We start from the raw sequence: 24,913 nt of genomic DNA on the forward strand, positions 1-24,913 counted from the left end.
CACCCATCTCCTTAAGAGTTCAGCCTGACTGGAAATAAACAAAATTCCCCCAGTAGGGAGGCACTGGGCCTGTGTGTGTGTGTGTGTGTGTGTGTGTGTGTGTGTGTGTGTGTTGCAGAGGCTTTGAGAAAGTCAAGACCTCAAGATGACAATGTCTTACCCTTACCTGCCCCCTACCAACTCCTGGAGGACAGGTGGGGGACTAAAGAAAGACATCCAGTGACCCCCAGGTAGAGAGTCAGGATCTAAGCCCCAAGGCCCAGCCGGAGGTGGGATGCTGAGGCAGGCCTGAGAATTGGGTTTTCCTTGTGTCCCTGTCCCCTGCTTGCAGCCCCCAAAACAAGCCTCCTCCACTTGTTCTCTGAACTTGAGCCCTAAAGAGAAAAACAGGAGGTTCAAAATGTATTTTTAGACACCTCTCTCATACCAGAGTACTTTGGGTGTTTGCCCTGGGCCCAGGGTCCCCTGAGAGGTAGAGGCAGGCTCTGGAGAGCTGGCCAGCCCTGTGGCCTCTGTTCCCAGTGAAGCAGCAGAGAGAAGTAAGATGAGGTACCTGAGACCACTCAGAGAAGGAAGTTTCCTGCTACCCAAGGCATCACCAGTGGACATACCATGTAAGCAAAACGTTGTCTGCTCTGTCCACGTGGCTTCAGGACTAGCCCTTATCTGCCCACCACCAACCTGTACTCAGGAAGGTGTCATGTCCTGAGTACAGCCATGGGCACTCCTGGGCCTGGTCCAGAATCACCCACTCAAACTGGCTAAGGGAGAATGTCTATGGCATGGTTAGGGGGTCACAGCGACAGCATCAGCACTTAGCTCCTGGACCTTCCACATATCCCACCCCCACCCCACCTCTAGGCAGTCTTCAAGGACAGACCCAGATCAACAAAATAGCCACCAAGCTCAAGAAACGTTTAAACAGGACTTGCAGTGCTCAGGTCATGAACCTTCTGAAATCATGTGCAAAACCGTGTGTCCACGCATGTGTGCATTTTCCATGGAAAGGCTCCTTGTTTTTATCTGATTCTCAGGACAGTCAGGGCCCTCAAAGGTTAGAAAGCCCTGACTTACACGCTCTTCCTCCCCTTCCATAATATTTGCCAAGCACCTAGTACATGTGAGCCAGGTCTCAGATGGAAGGAATTTAAAGACTAATACTAGCCCCTCATTTCTGGACCCCGTGTTACACTGTTCGGAACACATTATCATGTGACCCCTGATCTCCTCGGATGCCATAAGCACCTTGGAAAGTGAGCAGCACTAACACTACCCTATTTCACAGATGGGAAAACTGAGGCCCAGATCAGGAAAAGAGCCTCTGGCCAAACGCAGAACCCAGTACTCAAAGCGTGTCCCAGCACGTGACAGTGTTCACATATAATTGGTGCTCAATATTTGTACAATGAATTATTTCCCAGAATTGGGGTCTTTTGTTCAACCTTGGGTATTAAACAAGGAAGTGAGTTGTGTCGTTGTCTAATATGCAGACAGAGCCTGCCTTACAGACTCTAGGCTGATTTTAATTTATTTTAGGGGTGGAGGTGATGGCCATTACCCTTTATAATGAGGTGAGGGACCGTGATGTCCATCTCTCTGTCCTAAGTATGAGGCTGTGATGGCAACAGGGCAGGAGATAAGAGCGTGGGGAGGAGCCGACAGGAAGTAGTAAGCAGGTCACACCCCCTTCCTCCTTGGGGCCCTGTCCAGGAGGTACTCAGTCTCCCCCTATTTCATGCAGGAAAAAGGCCTTTCCTCCAAGCCCAGCAGACAGTCCACCTAGCTTGAACCTTGGGAAGCCATTGGCAGAGTCCCCTGGGATGTCAGGGCCACATTCTGCAGCTCTGAGAGCCCCCTCCGACATGCCAGATCAGAGAAGAGCTGGATTTACCCCAAGGCTCACAGCAGGGATGCTGGAGTCCTGGCCTGAGACTGGGGACAGCCAGAGAGCTCCAGAGAGCATGCTAAAGCATGCCAGAGGGAATCAAGTGCCTGGGAGTTTTCCTGGCCCTGCTTCCTTGACCCTGACTGACTGGGCAAGTCCATCCGGGTATTTGGCTCAGCAGACATTTGAGGCCCCACCAGGCCCTGCATTGGGTGCTGGAGGGACACAGACCAGATGCCATCCCTACCTTTGAGGTACTTCCAGTCCAGAGGGAGAGAGGCAGGCCCAGTTGATTCAAACCTGAAAGCAGAAGGTGAGAATGTGAGCACACTTAGACCGCGTTCCTCAAACCCAGGAGCTGCGAACAGTAACCCACACCAGCAATCTTAACAAGGTTCATGCCCACCAGCTGTACGTTGAATCCTGATGTCATAAACATGAAAACGCATGTCCAAGAACAAAGGAAATGCAGTGCAGATGAACTTAACGAGACTGGTTTAGTAGGCACTTTCTATTTTTTAAGTGCAAGGCAATGTATTTAAGCACTTTGCAGGGCCCATGAGGAGGGTAATTGTAGACCCATTTTACAAATGATGAAAAGAGCTAGGGAGGTTAAGTGGCTGGCCCAAGGTCACGTAGTCTGGGAATTGAAGCCAACCTGCCTGACCCCCAAGCCTGTGGCCACCACACACTACTGCCTTCCTGCTATGAGACAGATGTAAGCTAAGAGTGAAGAGGAAACCAGAGGGGCTTCCTGGGGATAGGGAATTTGACCAGGGCTTCAACGGAAGAGATATCCCACCAGAAAGCTCTCCTGGAGTTGCTGGCAGTGGCAGAGTCTGCAGGTTGAAAATCCCACCCAGAGGCCAAGAGATAGAAAGAGTCCCTGACCCTACCCAGATGGGCCATTGTCCCTGGCCTCACAGGCCTCTGAGCCTCAGGGCGCTCTTTGCTCATCATACGTGGATCACATCAGAAATCCTCCCTGTAACCACCGCCTTGGGGACAGCTCAGCCTCCATGGCTTCAACTCCAGGCCTTCCTGGCCTGACCCCAATCCACGACCCTGGCTCTGGGCCTGTATGTATTACCCCAACACGAACCCCACCACCAGCCTCCTTGCTGTTCCAAGCACCCCTGGCTCTTCTCTGCTTCCTAACCCTTGTTCAAAGCCTTCCGTCCCCCTTGAAATGCTTTCCCCCGTCTCTTCCTACCCAAATCCCAGCCCCCACCCTCCTTATTCCAGGCAGGCCTCTTTCAAGTCCCCCTTTCTCACCCCATTCTTTCCCCAAACTACAAGGACAGGGACCGTAGCTGTTCTGGAGGGACTAACTCCTAGCTTCTGGCTCTCAGGAAATACTACACTCTCCTTTTATCTCTCCAAGCGGACCTGGGGCTCAGGAATGGGGCCCGGGGCCTCCCAGAACCAATACAGATCAGAAGTAAAGGAAACAATACTACAAAGTAACAGTTGTGTTTATTACAAAGTAACACAAAACATATTTTCATGCAGGGTGGCATGTGGGGTCTCAGCTCCGGCTCCCCACATAAGAACACAGGACATGGTGAGGCCAAAAAGGAACACCCACGGAGCCATAGATAGGGGAGTCATACCACTATAGTCTCGCTGGCAGCTGGGTTGGAGACACAGGAAGTAAACAGCTGCCAGTACCCCATCAAGGGGTCTTTCTGCCCCCGAGTCTCGCTGGCAGTCGGGCGAGACCCACACATGAAGTTTTAGCCACACGATCCGCAATGTGCCGTCCACTTTTCTGCCTGCCAACCAACTGACCTAGCCACAGCAGTTCTACCCGTGGCTAATGGCTAACTGGTAACAGCTGAGGGCCAACATCTACTACCTGAGCCAGCACCTTTCCACGTGAGGCCAAGAGCCTAGAAACTGCTCTCTGGGACTCTGTCCCCACACACATCCTCAGCCAGGGCCTGGGGCTGGCAGTCCGGGAGGACCAGGGATGGGTAAGTGTCCCAATGGAGGGCAGGCGGGGGGGGTGAAGGTCAGCAAGGACTCTCACAGGTAATATTTTATGTGAAAATCAGCAGCTTTGACATTTTGATCTTTTGATACATGAAAACCACAAAACTCTTTTCTCTGAAGTTCTGGCTTCATGGCTGCAGCACCAGCTCAGTGCCTGGCAAACAGCAGGTCCTCAGTAAAGCTTGTGGAGGAACAAAGGCAGAAATGCAGACCCGGGGTGGGGATGGACACACACACAGTGACAGGGAGACCCCACAGTGGCCTATAGGTTTGACCTTTGCAAGGCCCAGAGGAGGACTGGCATTCCAGCCTGAATCTTTTTAGATTTGCTGAAGATCAGTCACAGCCAAGGTTTTTCCTGGTGGCATGACCTTTAAGGAACAAAGAAACTGCCTGCTTGAGGATGGGATTCGGAGCTTATCATGGGGAGCCTGGCCCAGGCGAGGAGGCCCTGGGCAAAGTTCCAAGGCCTACGCAGCCCCGGGTCCTGTCTGAGGTCGGCTCTGGAGGAAGGAATGAGGTGGGGGCTGGGAGGTCAGGATGGAGGACTGGAGACAGAAGACCCCCACAATGGCGCCTGCGGAGGCCTAGGCTCCCTATGGAGCAGCCTCTGCACAGATGGGAGGACAGAACACAGCGGTTTCACTCCCTCAAGGAGCTGAGAGCAGGCCAGAGGGCTGGCCACCCCCTCTGCCTGCTGGAGAAGAGCTTTCCTGCTCCCCTGGCCAGACCCAGTGCCATTGTTCCCCGGTCATTGTTCCCGGCTTCCTGGTCAGCAAAGAATGGGTTGGAGCCAGAGCCAGGCTTCAGTGGCTGGAGCTGGAGGCCTATGAGGTTCAGAGCCCAAGCCGTTCTGGCCCTCACTGCCTGGCTAAGCCCCACAGGTCCAGGCCACTGTCATCACTAACTGTGGTTTTGGGCAGCCCATGGACATCTCGAGGGTCAGCATGAAGGGCATCCTCAGGGCTGCGCTGCCCACCTCAGAGAGAGGGCATGAGGCTCAGATCAGCTGGTGGATGGGGAAGGTCTTGTGAACAGGGTGTCGGAGGCTGCGAGGGGAGAGCCCATGACATTCAGATGGAAGAGCTGGGCTGGCTGCCTCCCACCTCTGCTCTTCCAGTGCTCTGCTTCCCTGAGTGGCCACTACGTGCCACACTCCACACAGGTCATTTCACTATACCCTCACCCTAAGCCCAGAAGAAAGCATTACGGGCTCCATCTCACAGATGAGCAAAGGGAGGCTCAGAGAGGTCCAACAACCTGCCCAAAGCCTTCTTGCTGATGAGTGGCAGAGGCAGGACTCCAGCCAGGTCTGACTGGTGCTCTTAACCATGACATCACGCCACTGCCATCATGGTTCATGAGCACAGGCTCCATTCCTGGAGAGCAGGGCCCAGCTCAGAGCCAGCGCACAGTGGGAGTGTGACAAAGCTGCTGGGATGATGGGCTCCCTAGGAAAGTTGTCTTTGGTGGCCCCGCCTGCCCTGGCAATGACTTCTAGAACCTGGGAGAATGCCTCTTCCCCTAGCTAGCGGAAATTACTAACTCCAAAATGTGAAAATTTTCAGCTTCTCCCTCTCGCTCCTCCCAGCTCTGGCTCTCATCCACATGTCACCCCTCACCCCAAGGTACCGCCCTCTTGCCCTCCTGTCAGTGGTTGGGGCAAAGCAATGATTACCCAGAGACTAAATATAGCACTAGTTTGTACCCCTCATCACAATGTCTGAAGCTGCCCTATGAAAATGTTATGCTCTAAGAGAGGGAGAGTCGCATCAGATATGGGAAAGGAAGCTGTGGGTTCCTGGGCAGATAGGTGGGAGAGGTACCTGTGTGTGGCCAGGTGCAATGGGCAGCTGCTAACGCCAGTTCGTGCTGTTCCTGTCACAACCAAGAAAGACCTGTCACAACCAAGAGACGGAGAAGAGCAGGCCGAGGGCCAGGAAAGGCAGGGAGGGAAAAGGTGGACCCTTCACCTTTCCAGAATCAGACCGTCAGAGATCAGGAGTCAAGTCCTGCTTCAGATAGGAACTAAGGCTCCAAGGTGGGCAGATATCTGCCTGAGGTCGCTTGTCAACAAAGGGCTAGTACTTGAACCTGAGCATATAGGCTCCCAGGCCAGGGCTCCATCCACTGTCCTGGTTTGGGCTCAGGCTGGAGCACAGAGGCTGAGGGCTAGTGGGGGCTGTAGGAGCCCCACTGCTTTGTGAGGGGAGGTAGGGGTGGGGACAAAGGAAAAAAAGTCATTGCAAGCTCCATGTGAGCTCAGCCATGCTCAGCCAGGGCTCCAGCAGCCTCTGGCACACGCAGACCGTCATCCATGCAGGAAGGGCAACCTGAAGGTATAAAGCACCAAACATGCTAGTGCTTTCCAGGCATCGCGGTGAGGTGGGTAGGTTTTGCCTAAGACCACTCAGTCAGAAGGGAAGCTGGGATTCGAGCCTGGCACAGATACAATGGGCTCTGGGTGTCCTCTTGCCGAGCGGCGGCCACCTGCAGGAAGGAACAACATGGCTTCTCAAGGCCAAACCTCCTATGGCCAAACACACAGAGGGAATGAGTGTGGGGTCTGAGTCACATCTGGGGTCCCCGCAGCCTTTCCACTAAGCCTCAGTGGCCTGGGTTCCTGTGTTCCTGCTGACCACCTTCCACTTGCTCTCCGATGCCCAGGTCTGTGGAGGTTGTTTCTCCCTCTCCTCCCACCTCCACCCTCCCTTTAAGAAATGGAAGGAGCCCACATCGCAGCTGGTCCACTGGGAGACAGGAAAGGGGGTGTAGAAGGGCTGAGGTGAGAGGCGGCGGGGTTGGGCATACAGCCGGATGGATCGCTGTGTGACAGAGATGGGAGTGGGGCAAGAGCAGGCGATGATCCTCAGCGCCAGGGTCTGTCTGGCCGGGCCCTGGTTTTCCACGGGGCTGAGCAAGCTCTCATGCTTACCAGGCTGTCCCCAGCTTCCGTCCCTCCATGAGCTTCTGGTCCCTCCCGGCCCAGCTTCTTTGCCAGGGCTGCGGTTAAACCCCAAAGAGCTCAAGCGGCTGCAGGGCCATTTCCGAAGGTCCCAGGTGTCCCGCAGTTGGTGCCATGAGCATCGTCCCCACCACGGCCTCCATACATGATTCCATTTAATTCTTGCAACAGCCAAGCAAGGCAAGGGCTGACCTCCCCATTTCACAAACAGGCAACTGAGTCCCAAAGAGGGAGTTCCCAGTGGTTGCCCAAAGTCACACAACTAAAACGTTCAAAACTCAGGATTTGAACCCCGCCTTATGTCCCAGTCCCAAGCCTGCACACCTCCTTCTACCTCCCCACGTCCCATCTCCCCCTGTGGAAGAATGACCAGAACATGTGGTGTTTTGGTCTGTGATGGTCAATGTCTTTACTTCTAAAGCATACATTGGACTCACTATATATTAACATTAAAGGGGGCTATCTAAAATGGGAGGCATTCTTTTTAAAAATCCAAATTCTCACATTTTCATAGAAGAGCCAAAATGACGTGAAATTAACTATACAATGTTAGGAACAGTATAACAACTGCTTTTAAAAAGCAAAACGAAAGGAAAACATTAGCAGTTGGGACTGTTGTCAGCCTGGGGTCCGTGTCTTCTGAGGCATTGTGACTGAGAGCCAGCACCGAGGGGAAGGACCAGCCCCTCTGCAGGCACAGGACGGGAACCCGGTCAGAGGGAGGCGGCGGACGTGTACTTTTCAGACTTCTTAAGGTGAGATGGGACAAGACAGGGCTCTCTGCTCCTCTGGGCCTCTGCTGCACTGGCTAGTCTTCTTTTAAGACCCACCAGCAGGGAAGGGGGCTGGAGGAGGGCAGGAGCAAAGCTGGGTTCAAAATCATCATTTTGACACCGAAAGTTCTCTGGGCTTCCCAAGGAGGTCTGCTCTCCTGTTTCCAAGACTACCTTATGAAGCTGGCCTTCTCCCTCAAACAGCAACTTGAAGGGGGATGCCACCCAGTGACACCAGTTGACTCCATCCACCTACTGATTTCCTTAACAAGCCTCTTCCGCTGCCTGCTTCCTGTGCCCTGGACTCCCTCAGCAATATGACCCCTGTGGTCAGCCAGAGACCTGGGGGACCCTAGGAGGACGCAGGGGAGACTTCTCTGGCCTTGGAAGAAGCTGGATATTGTTCAGGGCATCTTGGCAATGCAAGATCCTTGGGGTCCAGGTCAGCAGCCAGCCTGACGGGGATGGGTTCCCATGGGTGGGGGGCTCTGTACAGTCCTTTCACCTGCCCCACCCTGAATACGCAGGCCTGGTCTTGGCCCTGAAACAGGGCTGGATGCTGATTGGGGCCTTGCCTTTGACGCTTTGGTTCACATAATTCAAGGGGGAGGACACTTGTCGCATCCACTGGGAAGATCATGGGCTTGGGGACTGTTTCCTCTGGGGGCACTAGGTGGTCTGACAATTCCCTTCTTTCACATCAGCCGTTGTCTGGCTGAGAGCACATTTCCACCAGAGCTTGGAACCATGCTGCAAAGGTGGGAGAGGTGCTTCCAAAACACCAGGATTAGATCTCGGTACAAAGGCTGCCTTGCCTTCTTTCCCTATGGAAAGCACTGTCCAGACTGGGCACTGTCCTGGCTGAGTGTGTCACAGGAGAACTGTCTCTTCCCTTCTGGCTAGGCAGATAGCTCTCCAGGCAGACCAGCCCACAGATGTGCAGCCCTCCCATTCACCTCACCTGTCAGAAACCTGGAGGAGGCATTCCCCCTGGATGGAGGCCTGTGGCTCAGGGTCTGCCCTCCTGTCTCCAAGACTACCTTACGAAGCTGGCCTTCTCCCTCAAACAGCAAGTTGAAAGGGAATGCCCTACACCCAGCCCACCTCCTGGTCCAGGCCTTCTACCAGGCCCTACCACAACCATCCTGTTTCCTAATCCATCTGGTTTCTAAATAGGCTGAAAGGTTTGGGAAGGTTGGGCTGGGCTGGCACCAACCCCTCCTCGGGGTGGAGAGAGGCCACCTGACTTCCAGTCTGGTTCCAGGCCCCCAGACACAAGGAAGGCTGATGGCTCTCAAAAAGCAAATCCTGTAAGGGGAAAGTGGTTTGTGGAATTAAGACCAGCCACAGCAATCTGGAACCCCCACCTCCAGGGGGAAGGGGGAATCAGGAGTACCAGGCCCCTCCACTTGCCCAGTGCCCTTCTGTTCTCATGCACAAGGTCTCAGAACATGGAGCTGGGTGAGGACTTCCGAAGAGGAGGCTGGGCTGAGCCGGGCCTGGTGTGGGCCGGCCGGGAACTCAGGGCAGGCAGGCAGCTACCTGGTAGGCACCCTCGGCAGCGGCGGCAGCGGCACTGTGCTGCGCGCTGTGCTCCTGCAGCAGCGCCACGTCCAGGAAGCGCTCGCCACACCACACACACTTGAACTGCTGCTCGCGGGCGTGCACACCCTGGTGCTTGTTGAGATGCTCACGCTGCTTGAAGGCCTTGTCGCAATTGGGGCACTTGTAGGGCTTCTCGCCGGTGTGCACGCGCCGGTGCCGCTGCAGGTCTGATGCATACTTGAAGCGCTTCTCGCAGTCAGGGCACTTGAGCGGCTTCTCCCGGGCTGGGTCGCAGCGGTGCTGTACGAACTCCGAGGACGAGAAGAAGCGGCGCTCACAGAGGGTGCAGCGCAGGGGCTTCTCGGCTGCCGAGCAGTGGGCCAGCTGGTGCTTCTGCAGGGCCGACGCCCGCTTGTAGGCCTTGTTGCACACCGGGCACTTGAAGGGTCGCTCGGTTGCGCCTGGCAGGCACTTGTGCCGCAGTAGCTCAGCTGACTGGTCGAAGCCCTTCTGGCACACGGGGCACTTGAAGAGGGTCTCCAGAGTGTGCACGTGCTGGTGGTAAAGCAGGTGGCTGGGCTGCCCGAAGCCCTTCTCGCACAGGCCGCACTTGAAGGGCTCCTCGGTCTTGTGCGTGCGCCGGTGCCGCATGAGTGCGTACTGCTGCTTGAAGCCCATGGGGCACAGGTCGCACTTGAAGGGCCGCTCGGCGCTGTGCGTGCGCTCGTGCTGCCGCAGGTCCGACGGCCGCTTGAAGGCCTTCTGGCATTCCCCGCAGCGGAAGGGCCGCTCCCCGCTCGGCGTGCACGGGTGCTGCAGCAGCTCCGACGACTCCTTGAAGTGCAGCTCGCACACGTTGCAGCGGAACAGGTGGTGCTCGCCTGAGTGCGCGTACATGTGGCGCACCAGGTGGGAGCGGTGCTTGAAGGTCTTCTCGCAGACCGCGCACTTGTAGGGGCGCTCTGAGCTGTGCGTGCGCTTGTGGTGCACCAGGTGCGACGACTGGCTGAAGCTCTTGTCACACAGCGTGCACTTGTACGGCTTCTCACCCGTGTGGATCCGCTCATGCCGCGAGAGCTCCGACAGGTGCTTGAAGGGCTTCTGGCAGATGGGGCAGCTGTAGGGCTTGTCGGCCTGTTCAGCAGGCGCGACAGGAGGCGGCTGGGGCGCTGGGGGCAGCGAGGGGGCCGCGGTGGCCGCGGGTTCCGCCACCTCGGCGGGCTTGTAGGTCTTCTCACAGATGGAACATTTCACGAGGCCACCGGCGCCAGTGTGTGCGCTGTGGTGCTGTGCCAGCGAGGTGAGCAGCGAGAAGCCCATCTTGCAGACGCCACAGACAAAGGGCTTCTGCTCGGCCTGCACACACTGATGCTCCAGCAGGTCCGTAGCTTGGTGGAAAATCTTGAGACACTGCGTGCATTGGAAGGAGCGGTCATGGCCCGCCAAGCACTGGTGCTCATGCGGGCTGGACAGGTGTGCCAGGTCGTGACCGCATACACCACACTTGGGGCCTGGCTCGCCTGCTGCCTGCAGGGACGTGTGCTGTGGGGGCTGCAGGCCCCCATCCGGCTGCAGGAGGATGCCATACACAGCACAGCCCAGGGGGTTCTCCGCTGTGCCTGGGGGCAGCGCATGCTCCGCGAGGGCCGGTGGTGGCTCCGCGTGGTGCTGAGGTTGTGGTGGCTGTGGCTGCTGCGGCTGCGTCTGTGGTGGCTGCTGCCAGCTTTCTGACATGCTTGGGAAGATGAAACAGGGTTTGGAGAGTAATGGCTTCAGTTTCCCCGTTTAAAGTGGACCAACCCAGAGAGAAGTTGCCTGGGCTCAGGGATGGACAAGGACCTCAGACAAGGCACAGAAGAGGGACTGGTCAGACGGCCCAAGTCATTAACCAAGACTCTGCCTACAGGACAGGGGTCTTCCAGGCAGGATGCCCGCAATGCCAGGAAGGCTCTGCCTTCCCCGATGATGGGTTCTGTAGAGAAGAGAGAAATCGTGAGACTGAGGCAGGGACACGCAGCTGTTCCCTGGGCCCTCTCCCTGTGGTACCTGCACTTGCCACACTAATACGAACTACACCAGGGAAGGAAGAGAGGCTCAGGGCTGGGAGAGCTGTTCCCCTCACACACACTAAAGAAGTACTGGCAGCTCAGCTCCTCCAACAAAGGGGATGGCGGCTGTCTCCACAGCCACCTACCCTCAGTTCCCCATCCCTGGGCCAGGGCATCCCAGCCTCCCACTGCCAACCCTTTTTAATCAGCTGTCTCACAGGTGGGAGTCTGGGATGGATCTGCCCACAACACAAAGAAGTCACAAATTCTGCTCATGCTCCAAGAAAAGGAGGGGAAGACTGATCAGTTAGGGCCATAGTGTCCAAAACAATAATTTAACAGCATAACCTTTTTTGCAAATAAATTCTTACTTGGAAGCCCAGTATATTCAAAATCTAGATAAAAGCAGAGAGGCTCTGGTTGAGGCCTCCCTGGGGCCTGCCAGCTCCTCTCCCATTGCTGCCCTGAATCTCAATTCAGGAGAACAGCCTGCTGGGTCTAAGAGGCCAGGCCTCCCAGATCTGAGGGCCCAACAGCAGATGGCCTCAGTCAGTCAATATTTAAAACAACTACATGGAACCAAGAACCATCTCAAAAACCTCCTCCTGTGAGAAGCTGGCCCACATCTCTCTCAACTATTGCCCAGGCCCTCCACTCTGACCACGTGCCTGTTCTCTCTCCACACAACAGGTTGGAGGGCCTTGAGGGACCTAAGCCAATGCATGATGGGGCTAGATGATAAGTCCACAGACCCTCCATCCCCAGCCTCGATGTCTACACAGCAGAACTTCCCCACTCTAGTCATCTCCCAGCGCACCAAAACAGTCCTAAATCCTCTGAATTTGATGGCGTTAAGGCCTGCAGGAAGACGTAAGCAAGTGTGAGTTTGCCTCTGCAATGTGGAAGTAGCATGCTAACCACAGTATTTCTCCTCACCTTTCCTGAGACAACCCTGTTGTTCCCTTGCTCCAAGTCTATAACATTCTAGATAATCAATGGAAGAGAGAGACAATCCAGCCCAGGCAAATCTCTAACTCACCACTTTGTGGCAGCATAAGATAATGACAGCAGAAAGGGAGAAACTTTTAGAATCAGATGTAACCCACTTTCAGGTTCCCAGCTCCTCTGCCTCGAACACTGAAAACTTTCTAAGTTCTCTCCTGAGGGAAAGAGGAGACGGAGGGGGATGCCTTCACAGGCCAGTCTGGCCTCTAACTGTTCTGCCACAGCAATATAAGAGTCAGGCTAAAAGCTGTCATCCTCAGCATCTTCAGGAAAGGGAAGAAGGAAAGGAGCGCTGCTCTGGATGGAGGCAGCAGGTTGCAAAAGCAAGCAAGTGCCTAAGTCTTCCCAGGAAAGAGAGAAGGCAGGGCTACTCCGAGCACGGTGCAGATCCAGCTGCGCCAACTCAACTCTCAACTGTTTTTCTTTCTCCCCCCCACTCGCGTTCCCCCCCTCCCCGGTCATGAATAGCTGCCAGACACAAGGTCCCCGACCCGGGGCCCCCATTTCCACTGCCCACCTCCAAGAAGGTGCAGCCAGAAGGCCTCTGATCACTCCGCAAAGAGAAGGAGAGACTAGGGGAAGGAACGCAAGGGGAGGCCCCCACCTGCGCCCCACCCCTGCCCTTCTTCCTCTCTGGGAAACCGAATGAAAGCCGATCACCTCCCGGCCGGCACTGCCCGCCCGCCCAGCTGGGCTGCCTCCTGTCAGCCCTCGCCGGGAATGGCCAGACCGCTGCTACCCGACCGCGGGCCCCGTGGGCGACCGGGCCCGAGGAAGGCCCCGGGGCCGCAGGCCAGGCCCGGGAAGCGGCTGCGCGTCGAGGCCGGACTGGGCCGCCCAGGAGCTCAGAGGCCACCGGGTCGGGCCAGAGGATTGGAGGTGCGGCGGGGCTGGCTGCGGAAGGCGTGCGGCGGGCGCGGGAGTGGCCCTAAGACGCGGCCCCGGGTGCTCCGCCGCTCACCTGCTCCAGGCCGCGGGGTCAGGCGCGGGGCGAGTGGCGACCGGCTGCTCTCTCGGCCGCCCCTTTATTCCGGCTCCATCCGCGGCGACGCGGCCTACGCGCGCTGCCAATCCCCGGCCTCGAGTAGCGGTGGCGGCCGGCCCGGGGGCGTGGGACGGGTTAGTGGTGGCTGGAACCGAGGAAGCGACGTGCGCGGCTGGGATAGCGGGTCCGGGCGGAGGAGCGGTGGGAGGGCGGGCGAACGGATTGATGGCCTTGCAGAGACCGGAGGACAGGCGGGCGCGCGGGGGCCAAGGAGGCGGGGCCGGAGGAGGAGCGGCAGCCGGGGCGGCGGCGGCTGCAGGAGGAGCGGACCGCGCGGAGCGAGGCCGCCCCCTGCCGGGGACCCCTCTGCCGGGCCAGGCCGGGTCGGACAGCCGGATGTGCGGGGCGGTTCTCCAGTAGCCCTGGCCCGCACGCCTCAGCTGACTCAGGGAGGGCGCTTAGCTTCCGACCACCCTGTTCGATCTTACCGGAAAGGGCTCTCGGGACCCGGCCCCCGGCCCGACCCCTGCACCTCCGACCCCTGCACCTGAGAGGAGGGGCCTCCTAGACACCCTGATTTTCTGGGACTGACACGCCTCTGACAGCTCAGCGTGTTCTTAGGGGAGGGGCCCTAGAGCTCGGACTTTGGGCCGTGTTGAGTAGGGGGCTCCGGGACCTCTGGTCCCGACCGGGCTTCGAGGGCAGGAATCCCCGCTGTGTCTAAAATGCGCTGACCGCTGACCCAGGGACCGTGCGTGGCTGGGAGGTCTGACCCCGAGTGGCTGCAGACAGAGCCGCAGACAGAGGTCAGCTCCCGGAGCGATCTGTGAAGTGGGCACACGGAGGCTGGGGGGGGGGCACTGGGAGCCTCCGGGGTGCCCTCAACGCGCAGCGAGTGTCAGGAAGCGTGGTCTCGGTGGGTAGAGTCTCGGCTGGGTCCCGCCGGGCCCCGCCCCTCCAGGCCGCGCCCCGAGGAGGTGCTAATACAGGTCCCGCCCCCAGCAGGGCACTTCCGGCGCCGCGGAATTCCGGGTGCGCCGTGAGGCTGCTGCCTGGCCTGCCCTGTTGTTGTTGGGGAGGCCCCATGAGTGCGGCGCCCCTGGTGGGCTACAGCAGCAGCGGCTCTGAGGATGAGGCCGAGACCGGGGCTGGAGGCTGCCCTCGGTGAGGAGCGAAGAAGCGTTTCGTGGGAGAGTGCGGGTTCGCGTGAGACCCCGACGAGGACCAGAGTGTCTGGGGGAGGATGGGAGGATGCGGAGCTGCTCCGCAGGGAAGGAGTAGGGGCGCTGGGTGCCCATCTTCTCTGGCGAGGCCAGGTTTAAGAGACAGGAAACATGGATTCTGGTCCAGCCTCTGCCGCTGGTCGACTATCTCCTGGCACGCATCACTGCCACTCTAGGTCTGTTTTTTCATTTCACACAGTTGCAGTAGTAATAGCTAAAGCGTTGGAGAGTTTTTTCATTCACTCAATAAATAGTCATCGAGCGCCCATTCTGCACCAGGTTCGGGACTGGGGACTCAGCAGTGAACAAAACCATGGAAGTCCCGTACTTCGTGGAGCCTAGGCTCTTAAGTGCCAGGCCTCGTGCTTGCTGAGTGCTGTTCAAGCATTATCTCAGTTGCTCTCACAATAGTTCTATCAGGTAGAAGTACCTGATAGGAAAAGAGGAAAGAGGCCCACAAAGGGCACACGACTGGCCCACGACCACAGAGCTAGAAGGTGCTATTCCAGCTCAGTTAGTTATCCCTGTCCAGTTAGGGAAGGTGACCTCTGAACCACATATTGCTGCCGGCTCAGTCGTTTCCGGTGAGGACCATGCACCCTGCTAAGGTCTGCCTCTCAGAGTCCCTGGGAGACCCCAATGAGACAATCCTGGGGAAAGAGCATTGTGGTTATCTAGAAGCTGCTTATAGCAGCTGGTGGGAAATAGATGCGAAGTCACCCTGTACAAGGGGTTACAACTTTTGTTGTGTTTACAGAGGTGGAGAATGCTCAGAGGATATATGTGCTTGTTTTCTTTTACTCTCCTGCAGTGGCCAGAGCCCCGTCCCCAGCCAGAGGTTGCCAGTACCGGACAGTGTGCTGCACATGTTCCCAGGCACCGAGGAGGCGCCTGAAGATGACAGTGCAAAACATGGGGGCCGCGTGCGCACCTTTCCCCACGAACGGGGCAACTGGGCCACCCATGTCTACACACCATGTGAGTACCGTGTGAAAGGCAAGTGGTGAGACTGATAGGTGCCTCCTGATGGGAGGAAGCTGGCTCCAACCAGGAGGAAGAAGCCAGAAGCCCATGACATTGGTGGTGGGAAAGAGCTCAACTCAGCAGAGAGAGAATGAAGTCCAAGAACTGGGGAATTTTTCTGTCCATTAGTTTCCGTGTTCAAATCATTGCCTGAAATATTTTTTATTAACCCTGGGGATAATGTTCTCCCTGCTCGTGAGCAGGTGACCAAGGCAGGGGATAGGTCAGAGTGTCAAGGCCATCCCAGAGTGCTGCTGCAGCTGGCACTTCTTGATTTCTAAGAGGGCCTTAGGTTTGCTGGGGTCAAGTCCCACCCCAGCCCTAAGAAGTGAGTGGCAGGCAGAAAGTAGAAAATGCCCAAGCTTCAGAGTCAGACCTCACTTTACTACCCACTACCCTGGGTGCTGTTTAGTAAGTTACTGGACTTCTCAGACCCTCAGTTTCCTGATCTCTAAAATGGGGATAATAGTAATGCCTATCTCCTAGGACTTTTGTGAAGATTGAATCTGATCATCTATGCAAGTTCTTATCACAATACACAGACAAAGTGGTGACTCTTACTATTTTGTGTTAGATCAAGTAAATTCTTGGAACCTCCATTTCCCCATCCATAGATGGGAATGATTCTCTATACTACCTACTCACCAAGACATTTGGGCAACTTGAGTAACATGCTGGGTGTGAACAGACTGTTAACCATGCAGCTCTAGTCACATGCCTGGTAAAAAATAAGTATGTGAACATAGGCTGGTGGTCATTGTAGTGTTCTATGTATTTGTGAAAAATTGGGAGCATGCTAAATGTCTTATCTGGAGATTCTAAATATGTCATAGGAGACCGATTAAAGAAATGCACAATTTCTCATTATGGATTACTGTGGAGCTGTAATCATGAGCTTGATCTCTATACTGAGAGGAAGGGTGTCTAACACATAGTGTTATATGAAGAAACCAGTGGAAGAACAGTTTGAATGGTATACGCTCGTCTTTTTTAGCAAATCAAATATATATACATTAGTACATGCATTGAGAAAAGACTGGGGAAATAAAGGCAACCAAATTTTACAGTGTTTACCTCTAGGGTAGTGGCTTCAAAATGGGGTGTGTGTGCCTTCGGGGAGAGGTCAAAATGATCCATTAAGGGTGAGAAGAAGAGTTATTAGGACGTTTTTAGGTGTATCTTTTTATCTCATCTTTAAATTCTGTTCTTGAGAGTGTGCATTTTCTAACACACAATTTTATAGAGCAGCACACGTTCATAATTTATAAATAAATACAAGTTCATTGCAGGTATGTGTGCAAACTTGTTTTATTAATGGCCTGTGTGCTCACAACAGCTTGGAGACCATCGCTGTAGGTGATGGGATTTCAGGGGCCCCTGCTCCCTCCTTTGTATATGTCTTTATTACTTGAATTCTTTACAGTGAGCATATGTGTGTTACGCTCTTCACTCTCCCACTCCAGATGAAGCCAGGGAGGATTTCCTGGACCTGCTTGACGCATTGCTGCTCCATGCCCAGACATATGTCCCCCGGCTGGTGAGGATGGAGGCCTTCCACCTTAGCCTGTCCCAGAACGTGGTTCTGCGTCATCACTGGATCCTCCCCTTCGTGCAGGCTCTGAAAGACCGCATGGCTTCCTGCCAGAGGTGAGTCCCGAGTGATCCCCTCTGCCTCTCATCTTGCTCCCCTCCAGGTCCTCTTCCTGTCCTGAGCTACTGTGGGCATGTGGGTCTGAGTGTATTATTCCAGCAAGCAGGCCAAACCTAAAGGTTAGAACACCGAACGTGAGGTACCTGCCGTACACCTCATCCTGTGTGACCTGGGGCACGCCATGTAAGCTCTGGAAGCCTTCCAAGTCCTTATCTGTGTGCAGGTCATGGGAGTGGTGGTGGCTGCCTCAAACGGGACTAGGTGAAGGATCTGAACTGGACCCCACTTTTGGTTTTGTCTGCCAGCCTAGGGCTTTTTTTCCCTTAACTATTTTGTACTTCTTCCTAATTGGCATGCCTTTCCTCCTAGGTTTGGCCAGACCAAAGCCCTGCTCCTTCACTGAGACTGTCCCAGAATCCCCAAGTCCTGGGGATCATCCGGTCCTGGGGCTGTGTACACCCTAGAGCTCATTTTACTCATCCTCGTACCCAACCTTTCCCGTGTCCATCTCCTCCTTTGGAGCCCAAGTTCCTATAGGCCCAGGAATGCAGCTTATCTTTGAATTACCCCACATCTTTTTTCCAGGTGCTTTGTTCACGATAGGCATCAAATGGATGTTTATTGAATGACTCAGCCGGGGAGAGGGAGCCCAGAAGCCATCCTTTATAGATCCTCTGACATTGGTTCTAGAAGCCAAAAAAAGCCACCCAGGCACAAATCCCTCAGCTCAGCCACACAAGGAAAATTCTTCGACTAGATCAGAATTGTCTTTTTTTAAACTGCAAGGAACAAATTGGCCCTTAAATGATCTATTATCACCTACTTGGTGAACTTTACTCACAATTGCCGTGAGTAAAGTTGAGGTAGTCTCACATTATTTAATGGCATGAACTGCTATTAATAAAGTAAAAATTGTGCTAGCATCCAGATGAAACTGTATTACTTAGACTGGGCAATTATTTAAGGTCTTGTCCAGCTCTAATATTTTAGGGTTAAGTTTACCACCTGTATAATAGGGTGACAATACTAAGTATGAAATGAGTTAACTATATTTTCAAAGGCCTTTTTTTTAACATAAATTTTTTTCCTGTTTTTTTTTCTTATTATTGTTCCTGAAATGTGGTCTTTTCTTTTTCTAAATTTTAGATTCTGCTTTACTGCCAACCGGGTAAAGATTTATACCAATCAAGAGAAAACAAGGTGAGTCTCCCCCTTCTGCCCCCAGTCATTTCCAGAAGATTCTCTGGAGTAAAGATTGAGGCGATGCTTTGCTTTTGGCCTTGTCTGTTGCCATTTTTCGTTTGTTTGTGTTTTACAAAAGCAGCTATTCCCAAATCTGAACCTTTCATTAAGAGAAATAACTAGGGGGCATGCAGGAAGGAGCAGAGGTAGAGAAAAACATCTTGGTGTAGTGAAAAAAACCTGAGACTGAAAGAAAACCTGGGTTCCTGCCCAGCTCTGTCCACAATTTAATGTTTAGCTCATATCTTCACCTCTGTGACTTTCCGTTTCCAGGCTGTCACATGCCTGCCCTTGATACGTTCATCATTGGTCCTTGTGAGGTTCAAATAAGCCAGACAAGTTTCGAAAAGTATTAAAGTGTTAGATGAATATAAGAAGAAATTATTATTGTCGGGGCTTCAGAGCAAGCCTCCCTGTCTGATCCACTCACCGAGCTGCCTTCTCTGAGCACCTCTGAAAGGAGGGCTCGTTCATTCACTCACTCTATACGCAGATTTATTCAGCACCTACAGATTCAGCAATGAAAAGCTCAGCACAGTCTCTACTCTTCGGGATCTCATATTCTGCAGGGAGACAGATAATAAAGTCAATGAGATTGTTCAAAACTACTGTGTGATGTGAGAGGAGCAGATAGCAAGGAGGGTACCAGGAAGTGGCCAGAGTGGGGGCATTTGCTGGGGACCCTAGGAAGAGCCGCTGTAGGAACCTTCAAGCAGAGGACACAGCGAACAAGGTGACTCTGAGGCAGGAAAGAGTCCAATTGGTGATTTTGAGGAGACTGAGGAGCAGGTGGAGGGGTGGAAGGCCGTAAGTTACGCAGGGTTCGTTCATGCAGGGCCTTCGAAGTCAAGATAGGGAGTTTGGATTTTAGTGGCATGGAAGCCGTTGGAGGGATGTGACAGAAGAGAGACATGATCCGATTTATGTTTGTAAATGTCAGTGTGACTAGGCCATGTCTGTCTGTTGGTACTAGTGGTGAAGAGGTGTAGGGAGCAAGGGTAGACACGGAAAGCAGAGAGGAGGCAGGTGTCACCGTCCAAGTGAAGGACCAGTGGTGGCCTGGATGAGGGTGACAGCAGTGGAAAAGCCAAGAACTGGACACATTCCTAATATACTAGAGTAGGCGCAACTGGAATTAACCCTTTGCACAGGGTTGGACCTGTGCAAAGTAAGGGGATTCTTAGGTTTGGGGTTTGAATAACTGGGTAAATAATGGCCCCATTTTCTGTGATAGAAAGCACTGGTGGGGTGAAAATCAAAAGTTCTGCTTTGTGCCTCTTAGATCTGACTGCCTGTTAGACCCCCAGGAGATGGCACATACTCAAGTATATTGCACAGGAGAGGTGCCAGCTGGAGATAGAAATTTGGGACCCATGAGCCTGTGTGATATTTAAAGCAGGGCTGGGTGAAATCTGCCTGCTAGAGGATGCAGCTACCGTGTTTCCCCGAAAATAAGCTCTAATGCGTCTTTTGGAGCAAAAATTAATATAAGACTCGGTCTTATACAACATCACATCACCTCGCCTCGCCTCACCTCACCTCACAACACAACATAACACAACACACCGGTTCTTATATTAATTTTTGCTCCAAAAGACGCATTAGAGCTGATGGTCTGGCTAGGTCTTATTTTTGGGGAAACACGGTAAGAGGGCTGAGGACTGAACTCTGCAACCCTTGTCCATGTAGAGGTTGGAAAGAAAAGAGGGCAGTGGAGGAGACCGGCCAAGGAGGTGAGAGGTGGGATCAAGCCCGGACTGTGTAGTGTGTGGTTTGAGAGAGAGGGAAAAGGGTCTCGGAGGGATTTTAAAGATGAGAGAGAACATGAGTGTTTATGGGAGGGTAGCTGGTGCCAGAGAGCCACGTCCTCCAGAAAGGGTCCAGGAGTGATGATGGAGAGCACGGGTGCAGAAGCTCCGGGGCTTGTAGACTGGCAGTGGCAGGTGAAGGCGGTCCTGCAAGGGTTATGAGACCCTGGAGAGGGAAGGGAGATGTGTGGTCAGAACTGGGGAAGGAAGGTTTCCAGCCAGAGGAGGGGTGGATGAACGAGGCAGTTGAGAGGGCAGGAAAGGGAACCGACCAGGAGATGGGGGTGAGAAAGCTCTCATGGTCCAGGCCGCTCGGCTTCCTGGCTGTCGCATCCCGTCCCGCTGCGGATGGTTTATGTTCTCAGGTGGTGCATCTCACACCCATGTCGTCTCCACTTCTGCCTCCCTCCAGGACCTTTGTTGGGCTCGAGGTCACGTCAGGGCACACCCAGTTCCTGGACCTGGTTTCAGAAGTAGACAGAGTCATGGAGGAATTTGACCTCACGACTTTCTACCAGGTAATGAACGGGGCCTTTTCTTCTCCACTGGCCCATCTCTAACTGGAGTAAAACAAGCCTTCAAGTAGCCCTTGTTAGAGGCAAACTGAAGAGCCCTCCAGAACCTTCCCATATCAAGTGTCCGGAATGCCAGCCTTCAGAGGACACACAGCCCTGGGGAGCTGAGGGTCTGACATGTGCAGCCCACCCGAAGTCCAACATTTCCTAGAATCTTAGAATTCTTGTTTTTGGATCCTAAATATGTACATGATGTATATCTTCTACTCCGTATTGTATTCACGTTTGTTTTTATATTTTTTTAAAAGTAGTTCTCCCCAATATTTCTTAGTAAAATTGACAGTCCAGGAAGGCTGTAGCGTCACATACCTTGCTGCACTTTTGCCCCGTGCCCTCCAGGGGTACTCGACTCCACGTTGAATGCCACGGCTTTAAAGCGCTGTTTGTTTTGCTCGATAAATTCTCTTTAAACCATTCTGACCTGTGTAAGTATGAATATGAACAATTATTATTTCTTCATAATTTTAGACATTTTGGGTTTTGTTTATTTCATCTTAAAAAGCATGTCATCTGTCAAGATGTTTTAGGTCAGAAAGTAGACTCGAAGCCTGGATGGTCTTCCGCATCCCAGATTTAATGACTTGCTATGAAATGTATAAGAAAGCCTCTGTGAACAGGACTGCTTAGCATGGGCTGCCATAACAGAATACCATAGACGGGGCGGCTTAATGAGATTTATTTTCTCACGATTCTGGAGCCAAGATCAAGGTGTCAGCATGGCCAGTTTTTGGTGGGGACTCTCTTCCTGACTTGTAGACAGCCATCTTCTCGCTGTGTCCTCACAGGGCAGACAGAAGAAAACCAGCTCTCCTTACACAGGCACGAATCCCACCTTGAGGGCCTCAGCCTCATGACTCATCTAAGCGTAATTATCTCACAAGGCCCCACCTCCAAATACCATCACATTGGAGGTTAAAGCTTCAACTTGTGAGTTGCAGTGGAAGGGGTGGACAGTTCATAGCAAGTTCAGTTCACAGCAAGGACCAAATCAGGGCTACTTTGTCCCTCTGTGGAGGACGCTTGCCATCAACACTGATCCACACTGAGGGTCTGGTCTCCCAGGGGGCAGGCCAGGGATCCAGCAGGGTTGCCATGACAGCTCTGTCACAAACCCGCTGTGAGGTCTGGGCCTGCCACGGCGCCTGGGTGACCCCCTGCCTCCCCGCCACCCCTCTGCAGGACCCTTCCTTCCACATCAGCCTGGCCTGGTGTGTGGGTGACGCGCGTCTCCAGCTGGAAGGGCAGTGCCTGAGGGAACTCCAGGTGAGTTTCCGGTGCGGGAGCAGAGGGTGCCGAACTCCAGAAGCAAGGGGATAGGTGTCGGGGAGCGACGGGAGCTGAGTGGCCCTGGGGGTTGAGCATGCCAACCTGAACCCTTGGGAAATCACTGCCATGGCAGGAGACCCCACCACCTGACCTGGCTCCTCCAAGCGCAGCGCTGGACCAGCAGCAGGAGCACCACCTGGGAGCTTATTAGCACTACAGACCCTTAGGCTCCAGCCCAGACCTCAGAACTCCGAATCGCATGGTAACAAGCTCTCTAGGGATTTGTGTACACAATCAAATGTGAGAAGCGCTGCCCTGGAACACTGATCTGAGAGGACGCTGCAGGCCTGCCCTGAAGTCCTAGCCCCTGGCCCGGAGGTGAAAGGCGTGGGTGCCCACAGGGGTCTGGCAGGTGTTGGAAATGAGTGAAACGTGCCAGGTGTAAGGAACATCCTACCCTCGTAGCCTTTCTCATATTTTGATAAGTAAGTGAAATATTTCACTTTCCCGTCAGCCCTTAGAGGAGCTGACACTCTGCCTCCGGTCGGGGAGGCAGTGGGGAGTGTTGCTGTGCAGGAATGTGGGCCTCGTGTTGCTACCACTCCTGTTTTTCCAGAAAAGCCAGAAATCCAGATTTTTGTGTATAATCTCCCTATTTTCAAATGTTGGCAACTAATTTGTATTTTTTAAAAAAACATTTTGCAAGCCAAACAACACATGTGCACGCTAGGTAGCTACATCGCATGGGCCATCATCACGTGGCTACCTCTGCTCTTGGCTTGATCGTGCTGGATGTGGCAGAGAACTCGGTGTGGGGTTCCAGCAGACCCAGATCTCAATCCTGGTTTTATTGGATTCTGTGATCTAGGGCTGTGAGCATCCGTTTCCTCCTCTGCAAAATTGGGATGATAGGACCGACCTTGCAAGATTGCAGAGGTGATTAGACAAGATAGCTAGGTGCAGACTCTGGAGCCTGCGTGGCCCTCGGTCTCCCCTCAGCGGTGCCTAATCTCTGAAGGATTTCAGTAGGCCGGATTTGTTTGCAGTGCCCTCTGGGTCCCTGATTCCCCTAAAGTGACTGTCCTCTCCCGGCTCCTGGTTTAAGGAAATTGTGGATGAGTTTGAAGACTCCGAGATGCTGCTACGCGTGCACGCCGAGCAGGTCCGCTGCAAGTCTGGGAACAAGTTCTTCTCGATACCTTTGAAGTGACACCAGAGGCCCTCCTTATCCCAGGCCCTGCTGCAGGCCGGGCAGAGATGGAGGAGCCTGCTCAAGTGGTGGGGATGCTCCCAGCCTACCACTGGGAGGCCCAGCTGGAGGTACAGCCCCTCCTGGTGGTCCCAGGGACTGGTTCTCTCCTGGCCCTTTTGGGTTGTGGGTCCCCTACTGCTGTGGTGTGGTCATTCCCAGAAATCACCAGTAGAGGGCAACCTGGGCTTCCTGGTTCTCTGTCTGAGGTGGTTATGCAAAAAAAAAAAAAAAAAAATGGGGTCACCGGGTGAGCCCACCCATACGCAGCCACAGTTCCCACTGTAGCCCCTCCAACAAATGGCCCCTCCTCACACTCCCCCACACCCCTTCAGCTGTTTGTGTTGTGATGCCATTGGCCTCAGACCAGCATTTTTAAAACCGTTGTACCCTGGCTCATCCCTGCTCAAGCCAGGACATAGGATGAAACTTCAGTGGGTCTGTCACCCTCCCGCCTTAAAGCGTGCCACTTTTACTTATTTATTTTCAGTCTTATCCCCTCCTATGCCAGCAGGGGATATTTCAGGGCCCAGGTACAGGGTGCTAATTGGAGGTTCAGCATGAGTTTTCTCCATTCCTTTTTCCCACTCTCCCTCAGCCAGGTGCCTGGGGAGACTTGAGCAGATGTTTCATTTTGGCCTTGCTGGTGGCTTTAAGCCAGGCCTCCAACGTTCTGTGACCTCTGGCTCCCATCAGCTTTCCCAAAGAGGCAGAGCGGCGCCTTCCCCTGGTCAGAGTTCGCTTTCTGCGGCCTCCAAGTGCCTGCTGTGGCCTGTGGGTCTTCTGAGGGAACGTGAGGAAGGGCCAGGCATTGCACAGGATTTTTATTTTTCAAGCCCTCACCAGAGCGAAGGACCAGTCCTTTCCAGTTGCCATCTGGATTTCTGGTGATGGATGAAGAGACATTTTTGTTATCGTTTTAAATTATGTTCAACAAATGAAAATTGCAGTTTTTATTTTGGATTTTGTTTTGGGCTGCTTCTGTTCAAGTAGGTTCTCTACACCACCTTCTCCAGCGTGCTTCACAGTTTGGGGGTGGGGGGGACCCTTGGGAGATGGTGAAGATGGGATGGGGTCACCTGGCCTGCCAGGCCTGCACACCAGCGGTCGCACAGACCACATCTAGCCCAGGACTTGGCACCTAGCAGGGGATCGCCACCCCCATTCCTCCTCAGTGTAAGACCTGATATTATGAACACTTTTCAAAGCCCTTTCTAGGACCTTCTCAGCTATTCCTCCCAATAACCCCCCTGAAAAGTAAGCTGGGTAGGAATGATAATTCCACCCGTATAGAAGAACAGGTTAAGTGACTTGCTGAGGTCATATGAGAATCCAGAGGCAAGGCCCCACCTCTGCCTAACTTCAGTCCTGCCCACAGGCTCCTGGTCAGCCCTGCTCTCCCCCTCTCCTCCCCAAGCCTGAGGGAAAGGTGTGGGGAATGCGGGCCTGTCATCCTAGCTCCCCACTCTGCCTCCTGCACCTCTGTGCTTCCTGAGGCAAACTCCCAACCACTGCGCTGAAGGACCCAGGAAGTCATATTCTGTGCCTTGTTCCCCAACCCCACTGCATGGATCTGCTGATTCAATTCTGACTGGTCAGTCGGTTCCTCTGGCTTTTGAGGTCATCTGGAGAAAAGAAGCCAGGCTTCCTTCCCGGCATGCAAGGAACACAGCAA

General features: G+C 54.0%; 2 protein-coding genes across 7 annotated transcripts; one reads left to right on the top strand and one right to left on the bottom strand.

Annotated features, from left to right (window-relative positions):
• Positions 1 to 5,950: 5,950 nt before the first annotated feature.
• Positions 5,951 to 13,315, bottom strand: ZNF319 (zinc finger protein 319). Its single transcript, XM_033127998.1, has 2 exons — positions 13,178 to 13,315; positions 5,951 to 11,135 (listed from the first exon to the last, which is right to left on the bottom strand). The coding sequence occupies exon 2, from the start codon at positions 10,895 to 10,897 to the stop codon at positions 9,140 to 9,142; it is 1,758 nt and encodes a 585-aa protein (XP_032983889.1). The 5' UTR covers positions 10,898 to 11,135; positions 13,178 to 13,315; the 3' UTR covers positions 5,951 to 9,139.
• On the top strand, positions 12,901 to 24,201 carry USB1 (U6 snRNA biogenesis phosphodiesterase 1). Of its 6 annotated transcripts, XR_004425134.1 has the most exons (8): positions 14,226 to 14,365; positions 15,236 to 15,402; positions 16,911 to 17,094; positions 18,245 to 18,298; positions 20,561 to 20,666; positions 21,903 to 21,986; positions 23,095 to 23,309; positions 23,837 to 24,201. XR_004425134.1 is itself a non-coding variant. In XM_033128003.1 (7 exons), the coding sequence occupies exons 2-7, from the start codon at positions 15,291 to 15,293 to the stop codon at positions 23,197 to 23,199; spliced, it is 645 nt and encodes a 214-aa protein (XP_032983894.1). In that variant the 5' UTR covers positions 12,901 to 13,095; positions 15,236 to 15,290; the 3' UTR covers positions 23,200 to 24,201. The 6 variants fall into 6 exon arrangements, 5 of the variants coding, with proteins under 5 accessions (XP_032983894.1, XP_032983893.1, XP_032983890.1 ...); XM_033128003.1 differs by lacking the exon at positions 14,226 to 14,365 and adding an exon at positions 12,901 to 13,095 and having other exon boundaries at positions 23,095 to 24,201; XM_033128002.1 differs by having other exon boundaries at positions 22,858 to 24,201.
• The last annotated feature ends 712 nt before the right edge of the window (positions 24,202 to 24,913 follow it).

Source organism: Rhinolophus ferrumequinum, chromosome 15 (genome assembly GCF_004115265.2).
Source record: "Rhinolophus ferrumequinum isolate MPI-CBG mRhiFer1 chromosome 15, mRhiFer1_v1.p, whole genome shotgun sequence".
Lineage (NCBI taxonomy): Eukaryota > Metazoa > Chordata > Mammalia > Chiroptera > Rhinolophidae > Rhinolophus > Rhinolophus ferrumequinum.

Bases quoted from the DNA above. Each gene is read 5' to 3' on its own strand.
- ZNF319 (XM_033127998.1), bottom strand. From the start codon at position 10,897: ATGTCAGAAAGCTGGCAGCAGCCACCACAGACGCAGCCGCAGCAGCCA.
- USB1 (XM_033127999.1), top strand. From the start codon at position 14,286: ATGAGTGCGGCGCCCCTGGTGGGCTACAGCAGCAGCGGCTCTGAGGAT. The intron at 15,403-16,910 runs GTGAGTACCGTG...CTCCCACTCCAG, and splicing joins CACCCATGTCTACACACCAT to ATGAAGCCAGGGAGGATTTC. The intron at 21,987-23,094 runs GTGAGTTTCCGG...TCCTGGTTTAAG, and splicing joins AGTGCCTGAGGGAACTCCAG to GAAATTGTGGATGAGTTTGA.